The 24,529-nt window shown below is 49.0% G+C and overlaps 1 protein-coding gene across 3 annotated transcripts in view; it reads left to right on the plus strand.

Annotated features, from left to right (window-relative positions):
- Window positions 1–24,529, plus strand: part of CAMKK1 (calcium/calmodulin dependent protein kinase kinase 1) — a 109,617-nt gene that overhangs the window by 52,510 nt on the left and 32,578 nt on the right. For all 3 annotated transcript variants that reach the window (XM_087751829.1, XM_087751831.1, XM_087751830.1), the window contains 7 exons: window positions 1,490–1,537; window positions 3,267–3,320; window positions 11,096–11,147; window positions 11,732–11,865; window positions 12,380–12,416; window positions 14,892–14,913; window positions 16,861–16,949. In XM_087751829.1, the coding sequence (XP_087607955.1) occupies window positions 1,490–1,537; window positions 3,267–3,320; window positions 11,096–11,147; window positions 11,732–11,865; window positions 12,380–12,416; window positions 14,892–14,913; window positions 16,861–16,949 (436 nt within the window). The remainder of the gene's footprint in view (window positions 1–1,489; window positions 1,538–3,266; window positions 3,321–11,095; window positions 11,148–11,731; window positions 11,866–12,379; window positions 12,417–14,891; window positions 14,914–16,860; window positions 16,950–24,529) is intronic.

Raw genomic sequence — 24,529 nt, forward strand, 5'->3', positions numbered from 1 at the left:
ATCAGCTTTGTTCTCAAAGAAGTGCTCAGTGCAGAGGTTGGAAGTGAATTTCCAGCCTGCTTTAGTGCTTGGCAATCTCGGGGAGAAATACTGTGTTTTAAAATGCCGTCTGGGGAAGCATGTCCTGTCTAAGGCTCAGTTCACATCATGTGCTGTGGTTGGAAACTCCCCCCTTCCTTCACCCCACCGAATTTGGGGCTGTCTCCTCCCCTGCAACATAGTTAATTAAGGACTGTCTGTTAAGTTAGGACCAAGGCAAAAGCCACTGCAGCCTGCACTCCCCAGTGCAGGCACTGCAGATATCCCCACAAGAGCACTCGAACTCTTTGCCAGGAGCTTTGCATTGCAGTAAGGTGTGTGCTGTCCTCCCACAGACCCCGTCGCAGTGGCTGAGCCGGGCAGGTCCCCTGGGTGCTCCTGGGCAGCCGCAGGGAGAGCCCGGTGCAGGCAGTGCACAGCACTTGCCCTGAGCTCATGGTCTTGAGCCCCCAGGCTTCTGTGGTGTCTGGGATTTTCTTGTAATTAATGAGGGTGGAGGGGTCAGCTCCAAGTGAAATGCAGCCATGGAGATTTTGCTGCTGCTGTGGAAGAAAGTGTTTTCTGTTAGGTAGTGCAATACTAAAGGAAACGGTGGACTTGGTGTCAGATCACTGCATGGCTCTTCTGTTCTACCTTGGCGTCCAGCAATTGACACCTGGGGCCACCATCACTCCCTGTGTGGCTCCCGGTCTGTCGAGTAACTCAGCACCCCATCATTACACCCTTGTCATAGCTTGCTGGGGGTCTGCATCCACCACCCGTCCACCCCTTGGGGTTTCAGTGCTGGATAGTGTGCAAATGGAGATCAGGCCTGCTTAGGAGTGATTTATTTTGGCAAATACTGTATCAGCTGAAGGGAATCCATACTGTTTGTGTTGCACTGCAAAGGAGCTTGGCTCCGTGTGCTCTCCTCAAAGAGCAGCCTGTGGTCCAGGTGAGGCATCCTCTGGATGCAGCCCCAGCCTTCACTCATGGCCCACAGAGGGTCCCTGTCTTTGCCAGGCTGATGCTGGGATGGGTACAGGCTCATGCTGCGACCCTGGGACTGGTGTGGGTGCCTGGGTGCTGGGAGCTGCCAGGCTATTAGAGTCCCGGGGAGCTGTGGTCGGGTGTTTTTCTGCTTGGAATTGAGCACAGTTGGATGCAGACAGTCCATGCAAAGAGGACAGGGGCTGCTGTCAGGCTCACCCGGCTGAACCCAGAGTGATGCTGGGGAATTGGGGCGGAGGGGCCTCTGGCGTTACGCCAGCACAACCAGAGTCAGAATTCAGCCTGTAATTGCTTTGTCCTGGGCTGTCAAAAAAAATGCAGTGCTTATAGTGTAATGTATACCGGTTTAAATAAGACTTAGTCTTTCATTATTCAGCACTCTGCCTCTACTTGACACTGATCCAAACTCAGTCATTTCCTTTTACCAATACTCTAATTATGTTCTCCTTTTGATCTGCAGGACTGCGTGCAATTAAACCAGTACAAGCTGCAGAGCGAAATAGGCAAGGTACGTTACTGGAGCTTGTGTTTGTCACAAGCAACCTGCATGCACACACACGAGTACGGGTGGGAAGACTGTGCCAGCCCAAGGAATCTTACTGGCCAAGACTCCTTGCGATTTGTGTTTGGTTTGGGTTTTTGTGTTTGTTTTTTGCCATATTAGTCTGAGCAAGTTTTGTTCAAGGTCAAAGTGGAGCTACTTCCTCTGAAATCTAAATTTATTTTCCTTCCCTCTGAAGGTGGTTAAGCTGGCTCCCTTCCAAGGTGTTTGCTTGCCAAATGTAACACTAAGAGCCTTTGATGCATTAATATAACCTAACAAGGAAAGAAAACCAAAAAAAGATCAGGGCAGGTGTTTGGTCCCCATCAGGACTAGTTTATGGTTTTATGTCTGTGAATTAAATGCTAGTTTAATTCTAGTCCACGTTTAAAAGCTGCAGAATGATTCAGAAGAGATTCCTCCAAAGTTATTTAGAGGTCTGGGCTGGTGAGCAGTTCAGACACCTGCACATTTGGACGTCTGCCACCATTGCAGATGGGTCCATGAGTGACGGTGCTGTCTGGAAGATGTACCTACCTTTGCAGTTGGAACATTGCAGTCAGAAGGGACTGCACCTTGAGCTGCAAAGACCTTCACCAAAAGTTTCATTAGCTCAGACTCCAAATCGAGACGCCCTGGGCTGTGGGAGGAGGCACCCTTCCCGTGTGCGCAGTGGGCTGTGTGCTTGGCTGCCAACAGTCAGGGTGTAAGGCTGGAGATACCACTGCTGGTGGTACAGCAGATTGTTATCTGAAACTCTCACACAGCTTCAGTCCCACTTATGGCTTTTGTCATTGGCTTAAATATGATTTAAGGAGAGTATAAGGCCTTTTCTTGGGTGGATTTGCCCCTGCCTCCTCCTTCCCTGTGGGTCACAGTAAGCAGATCGGCACCCTGAGGTTGGTGGAGGGTCTGCTGGACCTGCTGTGCTTCTGGATCAGCCAGATGGCTTGTCAGTCTCCTCTGAGACCTGGACTTTTGTTCCAGCTCTCAGTGAAGTCAAGAGAAATGTTTTGAAGGCTGTAGTGTTCGTCCCACTCATTTATTCAACAGGCATCTGTCAGGGATGATACCTAGCCATGGTGTCACATCTCGCTTGCATAAAATGTATAATGTTGACACAGAACTGGAAAACCCGGTGGTTTGGATGAAGTTTGGCTTCAGGCTGTCACTGGAGCTGTGGATACAACAGTGATCCAGGCCTGCATCTGCCCAGGCAAGAGGCGGTTGGAGGAAAGTAGGCAGCTGGTCCTCACTGAAGTCCATTTGCTGTCAAGAGATGGAGAGGCTTCCTGCTGAAAGTGGTCTTGCACAGAAGTATAGGAAAGATGTCCATGCAGAATTTCCAAGCTTGCAGAACAAAATCTGCTTGAAAATTATTCTGTCTTCTCCCCATCCACGTTTGAGTTAAGACACACACAGTGGCTTTGGCTCAGCGCAGGAGGTGATGGGCTAATGCTTACCTTCTCCAGACATTGTTAATCCTCAAATGCCCCATGCCTCCAACAGAGCTGCCAAAAGTACAACCTTACTGTGGGGTCACATCACCTGTGGACTTTGCTTGAGGCTAGGCATGGCCTGGGGCCTTGAAGGTGTCTTCCTCCCCCCCATGCAAGGCCGTGGTCTACCAGCCTTGAGCTGCAAGGAGACAAAGTGAAGCTGCTGAACTGACTGTGCAATTTGTGTTTATTTTTAGGGTTCCTATGGTGTTGTGAAACTGGCCTACAATGAGAACGATGACAAGTATTATGTAAGTGTCTCTCTCTTCTGCCTCTCACTGCCATCGCTGCTCCTCGTTCCCTTTTGCACCCCTGAGAGCTAGGTCCCCCCTGCCTTGCTGCTTTTAGTATATACATTTCTGATTTGGGTGGCATGCAAGGAATCAAGGCTCCGTGCTGGGGATGGAGCAACACACTGCTGCCTGCGTGCCTGTTTGCGTGCAGTGCCGGGCGGGAGGGAAATCGGGTGGGCTGCCTTATATAACAGGCAGGGATCTTGGAGGCAGGCTGCAGAAGTGTATTGCTGATTTGTCTTGACATTTTCTAGCTATGAAGCAGGTCACCTGAAATTAGAGGCGTGTGGGTGGTGGTATTTAGCACGTGCTGTGCATTGGAAGATCGGCCTGGAATGACCAGGCATGTTTTGTAAGGAAAGGGGGGCATTGATCAGAAAGATGCTGAACAGTGTGGCCCAGCTAGGCAGTGCCTGGCTCCCCTGCATCTTACCCCCTTGCAGGATGCCTCCCTGTACACCAAATGGGACCTTGCTGTCATGTTATGAGGTGTGGGATGCAGGGCAGAAGACAAGTCTGGGCTTTTAAATCCTTTGCTGAGCTGAAGCCAGAGTTGGAGGATTTCAGATTCAAAAAAGCTTCTTATACTGAAGGCTCCTTGTCTGTCCCTCCCCTTTCAGAGGCAGGTGAATCCTAACCATCCCAAGCTGGGATTCCTGCAAAATCTGCTTGTGAAGATGTGCTCATGTCCCTGGGCTTGCCCTGTGGCAAGTTTTGCTCAGGCTGAGAGCAGGAGGTGGGCAGCTGGCAAAAGGAAAGCTGCCTTGCTGCGTGTGGCTGTGCCTGAAGGCTTGTGGAAACAGCTTTGAGCAGAGTTTCTTGTAGATCCCGGGGTGGGTATGTGCTGAGCAGAACTGGATGGTTGCAGTGCTGTTGAGCCCAAACCCAGCCACCCTCGACACAGCCCTGCCAGTCCAGCCCTGCGCTTCAGCTGCTGCTCTGTACTGTTTGGTGAGAGGGGTCCTGCTTTCGCTGCTGTGATGGAGTGGCCTCATGTGGGTGAAAATGGGCCCACCAGAGCACCCAGCCAGACTCATGTGCTGCTCCTGTCCCAGTGCGCAGAGCTGTTGGCCTTGGCACAAAGGAGAATAAGAATATGCTGTGGAGGTGTAAAGCATGCTCATTCCCTGCTACTCCCCAGCTAGCTTTTCCTCCCCGACTCTTGGATTTACAAGTGACATACCAGGTTGGAGGGACCGGGTGGGAGTTGCATGCCTATTAGTATTTGTTAGCTGTTCCATACTTCCAGCAGGAATGAAATTGCAGGAGAAATATCTTGAAATGAAGGATGGAAGAGATGAGACAAAAATCTGGACAAGGTGCCCTAGAACTGGCCAAGCAAAGGAACCACAATTCCTTCCATCCCCTGTGCTTTCCAAGCTGACTCACCCGCCACACCGGAGCGGTTGCTGTTTCTGTTGGCTCCTTTTCTCCGCTGCCCTCCGAGTCCTCCCTCCCGTGCCCTGCAGCAAGACGGTTTTGTTCTGTAAAAACCGATGTGCTGTCTGTCCCACCGGCGTAGGCAGTGCCAGGACCAGCGGTGCAGAGTGGGGAAACATTACATCGCATTTATTTCCAGCTGAAAATACTTTTCTTTGAAAATGGTAATCTTTATGTTTTGGCGCTGCCCTTTTGTGCTGGGAATCCCCATGCTGCGCTGCGGGCTGCCCAGGGCGGGCAGCACGGTTGTCACAGTTCAGCAGGAGAGAGCTGGGTTTGGGTTAGCGTTGCCTACTGCATTCTTTTTCATGTTTTGGATGTAGATTAATGCTGTGGGCGTAGATTTAGCTGGTCAAATCAAAGCTAAAAGTGAAAGCCTGTGTCCAGGTTAGCCTGGTGTGTGTTAGTTAATCCCTGCTTAATCTCCATTTCTTTTTCTAATCTAAGCAAACGCTTTAAAGCTACTGCAGCCTGAGAGTGGCTCCCATGCCTGGGCAATTCTGTTTCATCCTCGCTACCCGAAGAGGAACAGGGTGTGCAGACCCCATTACCGCCAGTGTTGCAGGGACACGCTCTTTGGTTTGCTCTGATCCTCCTGTTGTGGGGATTGAGGCAGGGTCTGAATCGGATCTCAGCAAGGACCCTGGGGCTGTGAAGCTGATCCTGGGAGGTGTGTGGAGTGCTACAGCGGATGGAGAGATGGGACCAGAGCGAGAGCATCAGCAGTGTCTGCCTGCATTCTATTGCAGTGAATGTCAGCATATGGGAGAAGAAAGAGCGGATGGCTGCACTGCTGCCAAAAGGCTGTAATGCTAAAGTCTGTATTTCATGTGCTTGCTACCCTTTCGGCTGAGGCAGTGGGAGCTTTCCCCCTTTCCTAGCTGCAGTTGCATGCAGACGGGCTGTCACCCCTAATCCTTCCAGGTGCCCAAGGTTGTGTTTTCCAGGAGAGCAAGCCGTGATGGATAGACCTCCGCTTTTCCGAGACATTAAAACAGCCCAGGAGCTGGCAGATTTTTTAAAGCTTCAGAGAAATAGTAGCCAATTTCGTAACTGGCTAATGGTTGCTTAGCTCCCAGGCCTCCTGGTGTGTCTGACCCACGTGCTCTCCCAGCGCTGAGATAGCTTCCATGCTGCTCTGCTTATCATTCCTGTCCGAGGCTGTGTTGCAGCAATGCCCCCCGACCCCCTGGAGGGAATACCTAATGCAATTGCCTGTTACCAGCAGTTAGTAGAAGCAATTGCGATTCTGATAGTTGGGAAGGGCCTTTTCTGTGTGTTTATTTTTTCCCCAAATTTAGCTCTGGAGGGTTGTTTTTGTCTCGGTGGTGAAAAGCAGTAACAGATAATTGGAGGAAATCAGCCCTTGGGTTGGCCTTTAGTGAGCAGCCCCTAATATCTGATTCACATGTGCAGTGTTTTAGCATGAGGCCAGGCTGTTGCTGCCTGCTTTATTTTCTTTAAGCTAGTGTGCTGCAATAAAAAGGAGCAAAACTTTAAAGAAAGCAGAAAATTTTTATTTTGGAGTATAATTCAGAGTGTGACTCCTGATTCTTGCTGAGGCATGGAGCCCTTTGCTAGCTCTCTTTGAAAAGGCAGAGTTTATAGGTACCAGGAACTGAATCTAGCTCCTCTCAAAACAAAAGGAAAGATTTCTGTTGCTTTAATGAGTTTTGGATCTGGCCTAGAATTAGGAAAAACTCTCAAGAAAAAAAGCTGATCACCACATTTGGGAAAAATGTAGATGGGTTGTATTTACTTTGTGGGTTTTTTTACCTTCCATTAAAGATGAGAGAGTGCTTCAAAAAGCTTTATCCTTTATTGCTGTGAACAAACGCAGTGCCGTGGAGGGCTGTGAAAGTGTGCTGACTTACATCAGCGGATGCAGGGAATGTATTACACTGAGGAAACTGAACTTTCAGCACCAAGTCTGTGACTCAGTGCTCCCTCCAAGGAGGAGACCCCGTCGGGATGTGAAGCTGGCTCCCAGAGCAGAGGTCCCTGCCCTGCGCTTGGTCCCTGCTGCTGCTGGGACATGTGAAGCTGTTACAGCAGCGTTCGTGGGGCTCTGCCAAGGAACCCTTTACAGCTGGAAAGGTTTCAGTGTCTGTTTGCTGTGACAGTGACTAGGAGGGGAAAAAGAAAAACCAAGCTCTGTGAAAAAGCAGCAAATAAAAAGCAAAGGCAAATGTGTCCAGGCGGAGATCTAGTTTGGAGTCATTGTGCTGATGGAATTTGATTTTGTGATGCCTCGGGTCATGTCTCCTTCCTATTTTCAATCTCTAAATCAGTTTGCAAAGACAAGTGGTTATGATGGATATTTGTTATGCTACTTCTGAACAAAAACAATAGCATTGTAGGTTGTCAGTGGGTTTCTCTTTTTTTCCCCTTCTTTTTTAATCTGGTTTCCTAAGAAACAAGATTTGTGTGATTGTGCTCTCTGCCTCTGTTTGTACCTAACAACCTTTGCATGGAGGGCTGTCTTCTACCAATTTTCAGTGATGGGGAGAAATTCCTTCCAAGTTTATGAAAAGAGACAGCTGAACAAAGTGCTGTTGCCGAGGAGAAGATGGCCAGCAGCGAGCCTTGAACTTTCTAGCCCCTGGAGAATCCACTTTGGTCGCCATCCAGGCGGGAAGGGAAGGACGGCTCCCATGTTTCTCATCTTCTTGCTCACATAACAGCTACTGAACCACTGCCAGCTGTGCTCTGGTGCAGTGAGGACCAGAGAAGTGATCTCTGGTTTACTTTAACACCCCATGCTGTTCAGCAGTGGGGTTGCAAGGAGCTGGGTCACCCAGGGTAAGAGCAGGAGCCTCCGGGAGCTGGCTGGAGGCAGGCGAGTGCGGCTGCTCCGGGAAGGTATCCTGGCTGTGGTATCACAGTGTGGATGGGGCACAGCCTGCCGATGTAATTCTGCTGCTGACGTATTAAATGGTGTCTGGGACAAAAGGTGACAAATGCAGGATTTTATGGGCATGGCAGCTAAGCCTGTCTGGTTTAGGATTTTCTTTCAGTGCATAGTACTCCTCTCCTGGCAGAGCTTCCCTCTTAGCCACTTTATCTGCGGGATGTCATTATCAGACAGGACAGGTGAGGAAGAGCTGCAAATGCTCTCTGGTCTGCTCAGAATTCTCGCAGGGTGCTGTCATGCACTAGCAGAGGATTTAGGCGGTTGGTAGTGACCTCTGAGTGACATCCCACTCCCCTGGGAGTTGCAGGTAGGGACTGTGCATGGGTCTTCTGCCCTTGCAACGCAGGTCTCTCTGTTAGCAAATAAAATGACATCCTGAGTGCTGCGAGAGCATCACAAAGGACAGGTGATACCTTCCCTTGGCTTGATCCATTTTATCACCTTTCCGTCCCGCAACTAATGGCCATTTTGCTGTTGTCATCACCAGCAGCAGGATACAGGCTCAGGGTCTCACTGTTGTGAAAGCTGCTGTGTTTCAGGCATCCCTCCTTTCCGTAAACCTGGGATCTCCTTTCCCTCGGGTGGCTTCCCTGTAGTTTCCAGCTGCAAGGTTGCTAGGAGGAGAGCAGTAAACTTAAATAATAAATGTACATCAAAGAAAAGCACACGGTTCCAGACCCACATCTATGTGTGAATAGTCGGAAGGAAAGTGGGTGAAAGGGCATGTGTGGAGGAAATCTCCTCTAGGCTCCCTCTTTTCCTGAGGAAGCTGAAGGAATGCTTGCCAGTGCAAGGGAAAATCCCTCGGCTTGGCTCTGAGCTGGTTCTTTATCAGAAAGGCATTATCTAGGTAATTAGCTCTGCCCGCGAGTACAAATGTCTTTGGCTCTTTCATGCATGCGAGCCCGGAAGGAGAGGTTTGCTGAAGCATCCCTGTGTTGTTCCCATTATGCACAGCTACAATTCAGTGAGGAAGCCTTGTCCTGCCAGCTTGTGCTGTAATTAAAGTGAGGCTTCACTGCCATGTGCTCTCGTCTCTGCTGTTGTGATAATTAAGTGGCTCTGGCCCGTTGCATGATGAAGTTTGCTCTTTGTCCCGTGTTTGCATTTGAAAGCACAGTGGGACAAGTCCTCTCTTCTGATCCAGCCCTGCTTGTGTAGTATCTGATACTGGTGCTTTGAAGTTGGTATAAGCATGTCCTGGTGCTTCTTCCACAGCAGTAGAGGTGGCTTACAGTCAGCTCACCTACAATACAGAAACCCCCACTCATCTCCCCGTTGCCTCTCGTAGCATCCTTCAGGGAGTTTGGGTGACAGCAGTAGCTCTTGTTACCTCCGTTTCTGTCCCCGAGAGCAATTCTTGTCTTTGCTATTGCTCTTCTCTGTATCTTCCTGTTCTGTCCAGCCTCTCCCCAGAGCCTGCCCTGGGAAGGACTAACCTGATGCGGGCACGGCTGGTGGCGATGGTTCAGTTCCTCAGGCTGGATTCCCCAAGCATTGATGCAACTTGGGAGCTTTCAGCAGCAAATTGCATCTTCTGTTTCTTCTTTTTCCTAAAGCTCCTTGCCAGAAGGCAGAGAGGACTCAAGGTGGGATTGGAGCAAGGAGAGCCTTCTCCTCCCAGGCTGGTGATGGTTGAAAGAGAAATAGGTGTACCAATTCCTTTGATTTTTCCCATAAATTTTCATTGCGGAGAGATAAAAGTGGGGAGCGTAGGAAGTCCTCCAGCCTTGGTCCTGGCCGTCCTTGGAGGTGGTTGTGCACAACTTGGATCCTCTTTCAGCAGACCATGAATCATTTTGCTGTCTGTATTAGACACAGCACTATGCTAAGTAAAAGATAAGCACTTCTGAGCCTGTCTCTCAACACCGTTGTTGCCAACAGTTGGCTCGGGAGCTGTCAGGCAGGATTGAGAACTACACAGTGTCTCTTTTCAATTACATGGGTGCAAATCCAGAGGATTTCACTGGATCCGTACCAAAAATAACAATCCTTTCAGTGAGCTGTGAACCTGGCTGCAGTGGGAGCACTGATGGGAGATGGGGATCCTGGGGCACATGGTGGCATCGCTGCCAGGAAAAACAGCTCGGTAAGAAGCCCACTGAAATGGTTTTGGTGACCTGTGCCTGCTGTACGTGTTAAAAACAGGTAGCGTGCAGAGAGCCTGCCTCCGTGGTATGAATGCAAAATTCCTTGGCATTTGACTGTGTCCTGCGGGAGTCCTTGGTTAATTATATTTCACAGGGGTCACTCCAGTGTGAATTACAGATTTGGATGCTTAATTAATAGGAGTAACTACCTATTCTAGGGGAAGGAGCAAGTGACCATCCCAGCTCCTGGGACCACAGGCTGTTTTCCTAAGCAAATTGTACCATGAGCTGGTTTCTCATGAAATATTTATCTGCTGGGCCACTCGGCTGTTTGAGTGGCCCTCAAAAAGGTTATTAATGCACAGAGCAGATGGAGGTGCAGAGACTGTTTGTTAAATTCAGATTGCCTTTTGCCACTATGCTAATGCCAGTTGGATGGCAGAAAAAATTACCCTGACTCCCTCCCACGCCTCAGTTGCCTGGGTTCGCAATGGTGCCAGCATACGATCGGGTACGAGAAGGGGGGGAAGCCATTGGCAAAAACCCACTTCCCTCCCTGTGCCTCTGCCATGCTCCTGCACAGAGCTGGCTTCACTGTTTCTGATGGTGCAGGGACAGATGGCCATGAAGTATCTTGTTCATGGTCTTGGGCATGGTGCTGGATCACGCTGTAGGTGCTCTGTATTGGTCTGGTGGCATGGAATGGTTTATGAGGCAAAAATAGTCTTTGGGAATACAAAGGGCCTTCCCAGGCAGTGCAGAGCGGGTGGAAGGGCTGTGTCCTCACCCTATTCCAGGTCTGTGATGGAGGTTGAAAGGGTGTTAGCGGTATGGCCGTGACACTCCAGCTCTTTTCCTTCCTAGATCCTCTGGCAAAGCAAAACATAAGGTGGAGCAGCCTTGAAGTGGCTCTGACTTGCGGCATGGCCATAGCATCATCCAAAATAGCAGGTACTTAAAGGTCAGCTAGAGGAACCTACCTCTTCCTTCAGACTCCTGCCCCAAATGCAGAAATTGGTCTCCTTTTTCTTTGTCTAATTTTAAATCAATCAAAACTATTTATTTTTTTATGGGAAAAAGATTAATGAAACAAATGGGTTAGCAGTGCCTTTAGGAAAGCTTGTGTCAGCGTGTTTGTGTGTCTCGTGGCTACCACTAACCAGAAGACTTCTTCTCTAGGTTGAGGACAGACCTGCGCCAATCCCTGATGCCCAGCACACTCCCGGGTCACAACAATGAGCACTTTGGCTCTTGTTCAGTTTTAACACTGCTTTTTCTTCTTCCTTCAGGCTATGAAAGTCCTCTCCAAAAAGAAGCTCTTGAAGCAGTATGGATTTCCACGTGGGTATCTCATATTTAGAGGTCTGCCTGTTGTGCTCAGCCAGGCAGATCTCTCTGTAGAAATGTTGTCTGCAAGGACTGCAGAACTTGGCCTCATTTGAAAGCTGCCCAAGTAGTTGGGGGGCTGGTTAAAATGCAGTGGGTAGTGAAAGGGCAGGCACAACCACAGGGAAATTCAACACACTCGGTAATTAGGTTCCTGGCTTTGATTTTCTGAGTCTCTTTGAAGTGCTGACTCTTCCATGTTCATCATCTTTGAAGCCTAATTAAGTGCTGGAAGTTAAGCAAGGCAGACCCCCTCCTCCCAGGGGCTCTCCTACCCCCTCAGATAGCACCTGGCTCCAGTGGCTGGGCCGTGGGACCTGGCAAACAGACCAGGCTGGGAAGCCAGTAGGAGCTGGTCTGAATGGGGCTTGGAGATCTCTGTTCTGGGTGGAGACTGTAATGTGTTGGGATGATAACAAGGTGATGATATCTTCCAGAATAGCTGGAGGTATCTGCAGAGGGGCCAGTGGCTGCTCACTCCTGCGTGCCAGGTGCTGCTGAAAAATGAGTGGTTCTTCACCATGTTATCACGATTGCAGGTCGGCCTCCTCCCAGAGGGTCGAAAGCATCCTCCGGAGAGCAGCCAAAATCCATGGCACCACTGGACAGAGTCTATCAGGAAATAGCCATCTTAAAGAAACTGGACCATGTCAACATTGTTAAACTGATAGAGGTGAGCTGTTTGGTTTAAAATAGTTGTTCAGAAATTTAGGCTGGTGATTCCAAGCAAGATCATACCAATTATATATGACAAACTGACGTACTTATGCTGGGCTTTGGGCTGGTGTCCAAGAGAAGGCAGCTGGCTGTGCTGGTAGAAATAGCAGCAAGCCTGGACCAGTGAAACTTAGGTGTAGACAAGCCTGGGAAGGTGCACAAGTGCAAGGCTTTGGTGCCATTTTCAATATTGGCTGAGGTTAGATTAGGACAAACAGTGCCTTTATTGGTAAGCTGTTTCTCCAAATACAGGCAGAAGCCCAGATTTTTCTGGAGGCAGGAAAATCTGTGTCCTTCAAAGCCCCTCTCTCTGCAGGAATCTCTAAATATTGGCATAAGTTGTTCTCAATGCTCTGTAGCTCAGCACAGTGTACAGGGAGCAGTAAAATGTTATTTGATTAAAAATATTTTTTTTCCTGCTGTTTTTCTCTTTTTCTCCTTTCCCCTTATCTCTCTGTTATCAATTACAGGTCCTTGATGATCCTGCAGAGGACAACTTGTACATGGGTATGTGAGTCATTATATGCTAACAGAACTCTCTGGGTTTAGACCTAGTGATGCAAGTAACACATACCATGGCTCGGGGTCAATACCAGGAGGAAACTTGTACCAACTTCAGCAGACTTATTTTTTCTGAAAAGTTAAATGCCTGTAAAGGCAGCAGGATGGAAGGACCCGTTGCGGTAGGGTAAGGCAACCTTGTGTCTTAGTATAGCTGTAGACATCTCCTTGCCATGGGGACACTAAAAAGATGTGACAGTGGCTCTGCCCTCCCCTACGTATATGTCGGTTCCAGTCCTAGAGCCAGGAGAGAAGGGAAGGGTGCAGGATGATTCCTCATCCTCCTGGTATGAAGTTGGCCTCTCCAAACTCCTTCTGTAGGCCGTGGGTAGTGGTAGTGACTCTGGAAAGCACTGTTATCTCAGGGTGTTCCCTGTGAACCCTGCAGACACACTGACCACCCTGCTGAGCCTCAAGACCTCCTAAGACAGCAGCACTCCTGCCTTTGGCCTCTGAGCCCAGACCCTGCCATGGGCTGCTCAGATGGGAGGCTGTAGCTGACCATGCGTTTATGCAGAGAGTGAGGAATTTCCACCCATTTTTGTCTTCCTCTCCCACAAACCTTGGAAGTGCCAGTCACAGCCTAACCCCTATTTGGGCAAAAAATTTGGAGGGACAGGCCTGGGAGGCACTGAGGTGCCCTCTGAGATGGGCCAGATGAGGGGGACGTCTGACCCTATTACACCTCTGCTTCCCTGTAACGTTTCCTGATGAGACAGGCTCAAAGGCTGCTTCTCATGAAATAATTATGGAGTGCTTTTGAAGCTGCCTGTGAAAGGGGGCTCTGCCTAGCAAGTAAAGCTATTTGCCTTTGAAAGGCCACTTTTCCCTTTTGGCTGAAGCACCAGTGGCACTCTGACAACATTGCAGAACGGCAGCTAAGGCAGATGCATGTGTGGTGGGGAGGGTGGCTGAGGCCATTGCTTAAAGGCCTGAACTCCTGGGGATGGAGCGAAGGAGAGAGATGAGGTAGCAAGCTTTTTTGTTGAATGAAAATAAATGCATGAGGGAGTTGAAAAAGCTGGGGGGGGGCGGGGGGGACAACCAAAAAACCAAAAACTAAACCACCACCCAAACCCCCAAAACCAAGCTTTCCCTGTGGGGCAAGATAACAGTCCCAGAAATGGCAGCAATAGCAGCAGGACAAGTGGGAGATCTCTTGGTCCCATTGGGGGTCCCGGGGAGGTTGCACTGGTCCCTGGGCAGCGAGCAGTGGCTGTGTTGTCCGTGCCCCATCACCTCTTTGCTCCCCTTTGCTCTGCCCGGGATCCCGTGAGTGGTTCAGGCAGAGCAACGAAAGCAAATCAAGCTCCTGCCTCTGCAGTTCCCTCAGCAGCAAGGGGAAGCTGTGGGTGCTCAGCGCTGCTCAGGATTAAGCCCTCTGCAAGTGTGTTTCCTCCCTCCTGCTGCTGACCCAGCCGATAACTGCACCTTTCTCCTTCCAAAAATGCCCTCTACTACAAAGCAAAACTAGAGAAAGTGGTGTTTGCTCTTTCCTAATTACTGCTGGCATTAAGTACTGCTGTGAGCACTCTCTGCTGCATGCTCATTGGGAAGAAAGAAGGGATTGGAGCGTGCTGATAGAAATTGAGCAACCTGCAATGGCACAAGATGGTTGAATAATGAAATGCTGCCACAAGCTGCAGCTTCTTCAGCCTGGAGAGCAAGATGAGGCAGTGCAGGCTGGCTTGTTGCGTTTGTACCTTCAGCTGGTCTAACATTGCAGCTGTAAGCAGGGATGCCTGGTGCTTTGGCAAGGGCGATCTGCTCGGATTTCTTGGGAGGTGCAAGAAATCCCTTAGTAATTCATGAGGAAAGAGCTCTGCTACTAAATAAAGGCCTTCTGTTTGCAGAACAGGTCAGAGACAGGACCAGAAAAACACATTGCCGCTAGCCCCCTAATCAGACACAAAAACTCATGCGCTCTACAAACCTGAACTCACACCAACAAATCCTCTCCAGTTGCTCCTGCCAAGGAGCATTTATCTCTAACAGCCGTGTAGCTGTGCTGCTGATTGACACAGCAGAAATGGAGCAACATGTTCTTACAGCATCTCGTTTGGTATCAGCACTTTAGCAGAAATATCACACCAAACACCCTCCCTGAAGGTACTGAATAAGATGGGGCTCAAATCAGCAAGGGCTGACACTGAGAGCAGCAGAAATGTGGTTGATAAGTGAGCACCTGCTGTCTCCCTGCATGGAGCTGGTGGGAGGTGGGGATATTTGTCTTTGCTGAAGAGACAAATGTTTTCATTTTGCATCCTCTGGTGTGCTTGTCATGGGTGAGGGAAGAGAAGTGAGTGGACATAAATTGATTTTGCAGGTATGGGAGTGGATGTGGTTTTGTAGGTGCTAAAAACCAAATAAGTCCAGTCCCCTCTTCTGATTCATTCATGGTTTGATTTCCTTTTCTTGCAGTGTTTGACCTCCTAAGGAAAGGGTAAGTAGCCCTTCTGGGATCCCTTGTGTTGAAATTTTTGGTGTTCATCATTAGCATCCTAGATGAGACGGAGATTTGATATGTACATGGGGCAAACCACTGTCTGGAGGCAAAATCCAGCTGTAGTTGCCTTTGCACCGTGACAGCCTGGAATGATGTGGTGAATAGTAATGGGCAGCTAGGAGGACATGTCCTGGTGTCAGGCTTTGATCCGGAAAACAAATTTGATGCCAATTCCCCATCAGGTGCCTGAAAGAAAAGGTTTTAATAGGAATGCTCTGCTGGGGCTTCCTCTGGCACAAGGGGTGCGTGGTTGCATCAACACTTACTTGCCACCCGCTGCCTTATTTTGCCCCTAGCACTAACATATTGTGGCAGGCTATTTTGTTGGCATGTTTTTCCATAGCAGAAGTCATAAGGTGGTGGGAGTCTCCTTGCTTTTTGCTACACCTGTGCTGATTCTGCAGCTCCACAGAGTCACAGCGAAGTCGGGAGAGCTGTGCCCAGGATGGGGAAGATTCCCGAAGGGCTTATTTTTCTCTCTGGCCCCCAGCCTCTTGCAGGCTGCCAGCTCCAGTGGGTTGCTGGTGAGAGGCTTCCCAGTCTCCCTGGTGACCAGGCTGATGACTATCCTGTAGGAGAGGGGGAAGGAAAAAAAAAAAAAAGCTTCTGTATTCAGCTGTGGCCAGGGAATGTGCAGCTCGGCCGAGCGCAGCCTGTCTGCCTCTAGCAGAAGGCAATTAGACTCCATTAGTGGCTCTGTCAGTCCTGCCACTCACGTTATTTCTCCCTGGTTTCAGCAACAGAAAAATGTGCATGAAGAGGGAGGGAAGGCAGTGGCAGAAAAATGCAAATGGGAGATGAAGGTCGTCAATCAAATGGCAGCAAGGGAGAAGAGAGAAATGCTGCAGGAAGGCTTTGCTGCTGGGTGCTGAGGGGAAGAGCTGCAGAGCCTGGTTTTGGTGATGGACTATTCTCGGCCAGGGTTTGGCTTGCAAGGACGGTGTCTCAGGAGCGCTCACTTAAATCCAGCCTGAGTCAGTGGGCATATGTCCAACTGCAAGGTCAAGCTGCCAACCACAAGCAGAATTAACCCCCAGTGCAGTGAAGTCCTTAGCTCCTACCATTCATCCGCTGGGGAACAGAAGATGCTGACTAGCTCTTACAGCCTCTTTGCCCTCAGCTTTCAGCAGGCACAGGCAGGAGAGGGGCTTTTAGAGGATTCTGTGCATCTCAGCAGTGGTGGCATACAAAGGAAAGGAGAGGAGAAGCTGACCAGGTAACCTTGGCTGTTTAGGGCTGAATGGCTGAGTTCTGATGGTGGCTGAACCCTGAACAGCAAAATAGGTTTTCAAAGCAGTTTAGCACAATGCACTGGAAATATTCACACTTAACTTTTGAGCCAGTGGCTCATGTCTAGATTCTGCCTTGGTTTAGACCAGCTGCATGCTGATATTTCTTCAGGACTGAGCCCCAGCAGGCACTACATCCAGTGCACAGAAAAGGGCACTCTATCCCCACTGCTGCCTGGTACCTGTTAGTGCTCACAGCCATGAGCAGCTTTAGCAAGAAACCGAAGGCCGGATCCAGTTTTGTTCTTTCACCACACTTTTCCCATTAGGACTCTCAGTGAATGGAGTGTTTGCCCTATTTTGTGCAGACAGCAGCAGTTAATCCTGGTGTTGGTGAGGGCTCTGTGGCTCACGCTGGCTCAGGAACTGTGCAAAGCCACCCGTCACTGCTAGCTGAGCTCACTAATGTTGAGCAAGGTGTCACCATGTCCAGAAAGGATGGCTGTGCCTCCATCCTGTGTCACAGCACCCAGAACCTCTTGGGAGCCTGGCCCTCAGTGCTGGGGACGTAGTGATGGAGAACCTGAAACTCCTCCAGCAAGGAGGGATACTGGCGTTCTGCAAAGTACTTAGTTACTCTCCCTCTTCCTAACAGGCCCGTCATGGAGGTACCGAGTGACCAGCCTTTCAGCGAGGAGCGGGCTCGGCTCTACTTCCGAGACATCGTCTTGGGCATTGAGTACCGTGAGTACAACTAGCACTGACAGCAGCTTTGCAGAACGCGTGCGTCGACCTCCTGCTCAGCCTCTCTACTCTGGTGGGCTGTCAGTCGAGCGAGTGAGGTCCCCTCTAATTGCACGTGACGGGGTTTGCAGTTGGTGGTGGCCCTGCTCAGCTCATATTTACCCAGGCAGTATCACAGATGCCAGGAGCAGGCATTCCTTAGAAAGGGCGTTATGAAAATAGTGGCTTCCTTTTTTTTCTTCTATTTACCTCTTTTTGGAGAGCATCTTTGAAGGCAATAGCAGAGCCAGAAAATGGGTGTTTGCAGTGACACAGACTGAGTCACTTAGCTTCAGTGGGAACAAATTGCTGTCCTCAGCTTAGCAGGGCAAGCGCTGGCCATGGGGAGAGCTGGTGAGCAGTACTTGTCCGCTCCCTCCACAGCATCAGTTTGTGACTTGTCGTTACTCAGGGCTGTGTTGTGACAAGAACGCAGCACTGCTGTGCCCTCCCAGGGAGGTGGTGACTCAAGTGTGTTCCCAGGCTCTGTCCAGAGACTCCAGCGGCAGGTTTCTTGTTTGTAGCCTATTTGATTATCATCACCTTTTTTTAGTAAGTCTTCTCCCAATGTGGCTGAGGCCAGATTCTTTGCTGAGTGCCTGTCCTGAAGAGTACAAGGAGGCCATGGTAGGTCTGTAAATGACAGCAGGGATTTTTCTGGCACCGTTGTAGTTGACATGGCCCTGCTGACAGGGATGGGAGAAGAGGGGTCCCTGAATTGAAGACACAAGGTAGAGCAGTCTATGTGCTGGCATCTTGTGAGTGTGGGCTCTGAGGAGCATCGGGGGCTGGCTGGTGTTTCCCCTCATGGACTCTTAGCAGAGCTGGCATGTCCATGTAACCTCTCACTCTCTGCAGCAGGGGGGGTGAGGCTGCCAGATGGTGCATTTTGCTCACTGCTGATCTGCAGACCTTGTGCTGCGGGCTTCATGGCTGGGCTTCTCTTCTGACCTGTGCCAGCAGTGAGAGGATACCCATGAAATTGCTGGTTGCTTTCTTTTCTGTAAGACAGACCTCTGAAAGTAGCGAGCACAGTAGAGCTGGGCATTTATGGGTGGACGACACATCCGTACCATGCAGGGGGGAGTGGGTTAGAGAGCCTGGTGCTTTGATGTGGTATGGCACTGGTAGCTGGCATTACTCCCATGTTGTGTTTAAACGTATTATGCTGCATGTTCCCACTCCTCCTGAGCCTCCTACCAGCATTATCACCAAGTCACAAGGCACAACTCGGGTCCCCTGTTGCTCACTCACATTAGCCTGAGCCCTTTCTCTCCCTTTTCCAGCAGAAGGTCTCTGCCTTTATTCTCAGTGCTGCTCCTTGTACTGGAGCAGTTCCTGCACAGGGTGCTACCAGGGACCCATGTAGCACAGAGGTACCCATGAGTTGGCTGGTCTGCAGTTACTGCTTGTGTACCAGCTGGGCACATTGTCAGACAAACTGCTGGTGAGCTGCATTTGTCTCTCTGCCTGTTTGATTCTGGTGTCCTCTTTGTAGACAGCTCCCCATAGTTTAGTGATCTCATCATGGACTGCTTTCTCTGCACGTTGATGCACTAAAGAATTGACCATGGTTGGATGGCTGAATAGGAGGAGGGAGAGACAATACACCTTTTGCAGAGGCAATTCATGCCTTGCAGATCTGTTTGTTTTCCAGAGGAGTCAACAAACATGTAGATAAGGTGATCCTGTTACTGCATTGTGTTTCAATTGCCAAACAGCTTTTTGATTAGATCCATTAACAGTAGCTCATAAAGAAGCTCATAAGTCTCTTTGGGTGGATGGCCTCTTGTGGATTAATAACTAGACAATCAGGAAAGTAGGAATACAGCTTTCACAGTGGAGAAGAGTCACTAGTGCAGTTAGGCCACATTATGGACTCCTGTTTGAGTTGTTCAGTATGTTCCTCAATGACCAGAAGAAGGGTAGAGTGGAAGAAGAGAGACTGGTGATGACATCTAGTTATTCAGGATAGTCATTGTCAGAACTGACTGTGAAGACTGGCAGGAAGATGCCATGATAGCAAGTGACGGCATGATAAAATGGCAGATAAAAAGTCACATTGCTGACTGCAGGGGAATGCATGAGGGGGAGAAACAACGTAGAAATGCATACATAGTGATGGGCTCTAAATTAGCTGTTCTCATTCGAGCTTCGTTCTGGATAGGTCTCTTGAAAATGCCAGCCCATTACCTAGTGATGGTCAACAAAGCTAACAAGATTTGGGGAGTTATTGGGAATGAAATAGAGAAGAAAACAGAAAATACCCATTATACAGTTATTTGGATCTGTAAGAGCTCTTAGATACAGACAAGGAGTATCTTGAATATTTTGTGCAACTTGGCTCAGCCTGTCTTATTAAAACAGCTCTCTAGAACTGAAAAAAGCCTGAGAATGGTGATCAGGATGGTCCTGGAACATCTTCTATACAGAGGTGGAACATCATCTGCACAGAGATAAGACCAAAGCTCTTAAGATTTGAAAATTATCATGGGAAGGGGTGATATGACAGAGGCTTATAAAATCCTAAGTGTCAGGGAAGTGGTGAACAGGCAATGAATCTTCTCTGTCTCTAAAAACACAGGAACTGAGGGGTAGCAAACAATAATCAGGTAGCAAGTTTAAACCAGAAGGAATTACTCTTTCATGTAGCATGTAATTAAACTATGACGTTCATAGCCAGAGGAGATAGTGGGTGCCAGAACTAAATGGGCTGAAAGTGATTAGACAAGTCTGTAGAAGAAAAGAACATCAAGGACTATGAAATACGAGGATGCACGCAGAGTTTGCCATCGGGCTGCTTAAAACAGGGAGTATGGGTACTGAAGGTGTTGCATTTTTCTGCCTGATGCTTTTCCCCAAGCTATTGACCCTGGCAGGAGATGGGGTGCTGGGGTAGGTGGCCTTTGGCTTGGCTCCTCTTCCATCCAGCAGCTTGTCCACACCATCCTTGAGGCTATTGCTGTGCTGACCTGATGGCGGAGGTAGCTGCGCTGTGCCAAGTTCTGTGAGACTGATGTAGGTTAGCTTGGCATCTCTCAGGCATGGCAACCTTTCATAAACCTGGCTTACTTTGGCAGTGCAAATGCATGGTTTTGGTAGCAAATCTGAAGGCAGAGCAGCCAGCAGAGGGAGGGACAAGAACGCTTGAGCAAGTGATCATCATCCCCAGATAATGGGCAGCGTGCGACACATGAAAGGTCAGACATGTGCGAGACAGAGCCATGTCACCCTCCCTGTTTAGTGCAGGGTGAGATTTTTCCAGCTGTTTCAGCCTTTGGAAATAAATACCTGCTTCTTTCACAAACCAGAGGGAATTGTTTCAGATGTGCTTTCAAAAAGCCAACATGTGGCTGTGTCAAACTCAAAAGGAACGTTTCATGCTGCTGTAGTGCTTTGAGCCATGTCTGCCTTCATTTCACTTATCTCCAGTGGCCCCTACAAGCTCAGCAGCTGCTCAGAGCCCGAGCAAGCCCCTTGCTTTTGTTGAAGACTCCCTTGGTTTCAAAAACCTGCAGAGAATAAGTCTCTGAGCATAACAGACCTTGCTGAGGCAGAGGAAGGTGGTTTTCAGTGCCTTGGTCCATCTCCACATTGAAATGCAACACCACCTCATTTTTTGTCTAAAACCAGTGGGTGGGAATGAAATCAATGTTTGTAAGTCTGTGACAGCCCAGAAGCTTCGAGGTTCTGCCAAAATCAGTCAGGTCACCCCAGGAAGTCAGTGGAAATGTATATATGAATGGGAAGCACAAAACTGTTTTTCAGTAGAGTTTGAAGGGCGAAGACTGCAGCTTTTTATATTCTCATTAACATTCATATTATAGCAGAACTTGTATGCCTCAGCTGGGAGATCCAAGCTCTGCTGTGCCGGATGCTGCTGGCGTAACAGTTCCTGCTCAGAGGAAACTTTAAGTTTAGAAGATAGTCAAAAAGAAAAAAAAAAAAAAAAAGCAAAGTGTGGATAGTCCTAGGCAGAGGGAGTGAAACAGGGCAATAAATTATAGGATGTCGAAATACTCCCAACAACAGGAACAATAGGATACTTTATTTTGGGCTATTGAGTAACCACTTATTTTATTAGCGAATGAAAGTTAAAAATGGTGTTCGCTCAGAACTGCTGGGTAAATGCATGGCAATTATTATATAACTACAGAGGAAAAGTGCACACTGAAGGAAAAGTGTTGCCAGGCAATCTAGAGATTGCAAGGTAATTTTAATGTAAGCATACATAATTGTTATGTAATTTGGGAGACTCAATAACCATGCAGCTGCTTGAAGCTCGCAGTCATCACAGCAGCAAGTGCATCATTGCTGGTTGGGTTTTATTAAATTAAAAGTTGCAAACAGGATTCCTGTTGGAGCCTGCAAGGCGTTAATCCAGGCCAGTGCACTGCCCTTGGTGCAAATGGTACATGGTGAGTGGGAAGGGGCTGCAGGAGCCAACCTGATGGGAATTGGCCTTTTAAATTACTGGTGGTGGCATGGGGTCCACAGCCACTGTGTGTCCGTGGGGACTGGACTCCCCTTGTTACTTGTGATACTTGCCTGGGGTGGAGGCCTCTGGCGAGAGGGCTGGCTCTGGGGAGAAGCATTTGAGGGAGGCAGTGGTCCATGTGATGAGAGCAGAAACATCCCGTGCTGGGTGGGAAGCCTGGCTTAGGCACGGTGGGAGGCAGGGACAGATGCTGTGGAGAGAGCACCGAGAGCTCTTCCATCCAGGCAATGGCACAGTGCTGCCTTGCTTCGTCGACTGCTTCTGGCTGGGTTTCTGGGTTTAGTATGTTTAATACGGGGAAGTGCACTTTGATACGTGCGTGGTCTCAGCCTCGTTCACGGCAGTGAAGAAACGGGCAGGTTCAAGGTCTGAGAGCCGGGCAGATCTGCCTGTGGTAGAGTATACCTTCCTCTGCCCCTGAACTGCTGGGAAAATATTTTATGCTTAAGTGCGGTAATATTACTGGTTCACCTGTTCTGTTTTCCTACACCTGTCTGAGACTTAGGCTCAGTTGTCCAGATTACTTCAGAAGTCATTTAAACACATGCAAACCTTAATTCCCATCCTGGTGAAATGGGCCTTACAAAGGAAAGTGCTTTTGCTCCCACGTGCAAGACTTCCCCAGCACTGATGGCATTGCACACACACCCTTGTGAACTGGGGAGGCAGGCTGTCTGCTTGTTGTAAGTACCACTGGAGTGGTAATTTCAGAATATACTTAAGTGCTTTGGATGGAAAAGTTTTGCTGGATTATTTGTGTCATTAACTAAAGCATGTGCTTAAGCGTCCCAGTGAACTGGGGATATGTGCAATTACCTCCCTTTCCACTTGTAACTTCCCTCTAGTAGTGCTTATCTGGGGTTATTTAAACTTGAGTCTCCCTTCTAGTAAGGTAAACATTGCTTTCCCAATGATACTCAGCAGAAATACATGTGCTGGATAGCAAATAGTTGCTGAAGGAGTTAGCAGCTGCGGCAGGAGTCAATCCTGAAAGCTGGGAGGTGAGTACGGTGCTCCCCGCAGAGCCAGGCAGCTGTGGATCAGCCCAGGGTGCCTCAGCCGGGACCCACCAGCAGCACCGGCCAGGCGGGCGTCCAGCCGCACACCCTGCAGCATGCCTTCCAGCACCCTGAGATCGGGGGCTTAGGCGTTTCCTTGGCCAAAGGTTATGTCTTCATCTAATAACTGCTGATATTGTTCCATTCGTTTGTCCAGTCCCTTTTTAAACTTGTGTAAGTCTTTGTCTGCTACCTCCTACTTACATACTGTGGGGAGCAGTTCCCATTTGGAGCCGAGTCTGATCCTGCAGGTTTTGGCTGATGTCAGGAGTGACTTAGGAACAGTCATGCCCTCTCTGTGCCACCCCTGGTTTATAGACCTCAATCACATCTTACTTCAGGGGTGGCTTTTCAATGCTGCGGGGTCCTTGTCTGTGCCAACTGTCCTTCCACCCTTTTGACCATCCATTAGAAAAAGCTAGCAGTCTTGGAGCCCCCCCAAACCTTATTAATTGAGGGCACAACAGTATTTCAGAGTTGTCTTCTACAGTAAATGTAGCTGAAAATACTTACTGAAGGAGTTGACATATCCCTCCTCCCAGCAAAGCCTACAGGTTTGCTGGACAAAGGCAGATATTCTGCTGTTTTACTTTGGATATCCTGGTTATGGTGATACCTGAATACAGGTTTGACTTCTTGAAGGCAGTAAAATTTACTTCTGGATTGACTCAGTACTGACTTATATTTAATAACTGCACAGTAAATGGGTTTGGTGAGCAAAGGTGAATTTGGTGTCATGCCAGTTTGCTTTGGTAGATGAACAGTGGAAACCAGTACCAGGTGAAGTGTGTAATGGGAGGATTTTCTTCTGGTGTCAGGCTGCTGTCTGCTGGCCAGAAATGTTTTCCTTATTGTGAGCAGATGTTTGGTTCAACACAAGAAGTAGATACCTTAAACTCTTTTCCAGGGGCAGGAAACATATATGGGAGCTGCAGGAGAGGTTGTGAAAGAGAAGTGTACTCCATCAAAAGACATGAGGGATATGCCAGGCAGGTATTCCCGTTTGGTTTTAGGACTGGGACACAAGTAGCTTTGTTTAGTAGGAGCCGAAGTAAGGAATAAGAATAAGCAAACGAAAGGTCTGTGTAAGCAGGTAGCCTGGCTGTGACATTAGCCAGGAGCAGACACTTAGCGTAGAACGCGCACGCAAGCTTGACCCAGGGGAAAACCCTGCTGACTTCAACAGTCAAGATGAAGCACAGCGGCTGTCGCTTCTGCTGTTTAGCTGCAAGCTCGGTATTTTATCTGGCTCATGAGAAGCTGAAACAATTGCTGTCAGCGTGGCTGAAAGGAAGAAAAAACATTATTTCCTGCATTCTCTGTAGAAAATGCACAATTTCCCAACTGCAACTGTGTCTCAGGAAATTAAGGGTGTCAGTTCTGGTGCCCTCCTTAGAGGATTGCTTGTCTCGTCTGTATGAGCTATTGGGTTGAAGGGAGGGTCGTGACACGCAGCTAAAGCCGTTGGGAAGTTACCTTTCCAGCAGCAGTTCTCTGCAAGGCGCCTGTATGAATGCCTGCGATGCTCTGAAGCCCTGCCTGACGTGCAGATCAAAGCTGGCTTTTCTGAGAAGACTTAATCTACTTGATCATCAATATACGAGTATAATTTCCATTATCTTAAAAGGAAATTTAAGCAAATAAATCAACAGCTGAGTCAACACGGGCTTGTCTATTCTGAAGAATATCTACTGCAACATAAGCCTGGGTTAGGTGCTCTCAAGCATCAGTGGTGTAGATGGGTTTGATCTGGTTTGGCTCTTGGCAGAGGTGAGTTCCTCAAACCTCGTGTTGGCATGGGCCAGCAGAGCTGGGACACCAGTCTCCGATGGAGCTGCTGCATGCTCTCCTGTGACTCCCAGCGAGCTACTTGATCCATCTGTGCCTCCGTTCCCATGTGTGGAATGGAGACCTGCTCCTGCCTCTTGCCTGCACAAGTTCAGAGCCCCTCAAAACGGAGCCTGTTGAGGTGGGGGCTCTTGACT

The sequence above is a fragment of the Nipponia nippon genome, unplaced genomic scaffold (assembly GCF_047370975.1).
Source record: "Nipponia nippon isolate SJK-2023a ecotype South Korea unplaced genomic scaffold, ASM4737097v1 scaffold_15, whole genome shotgun sequence".
Classification (NCBI taxonomy): Eukaryota; Metazoa; Chordata; class Aves; order Pelecaniformes; family Threskiornithidae; genus Nipponia; species Nipponia nippon.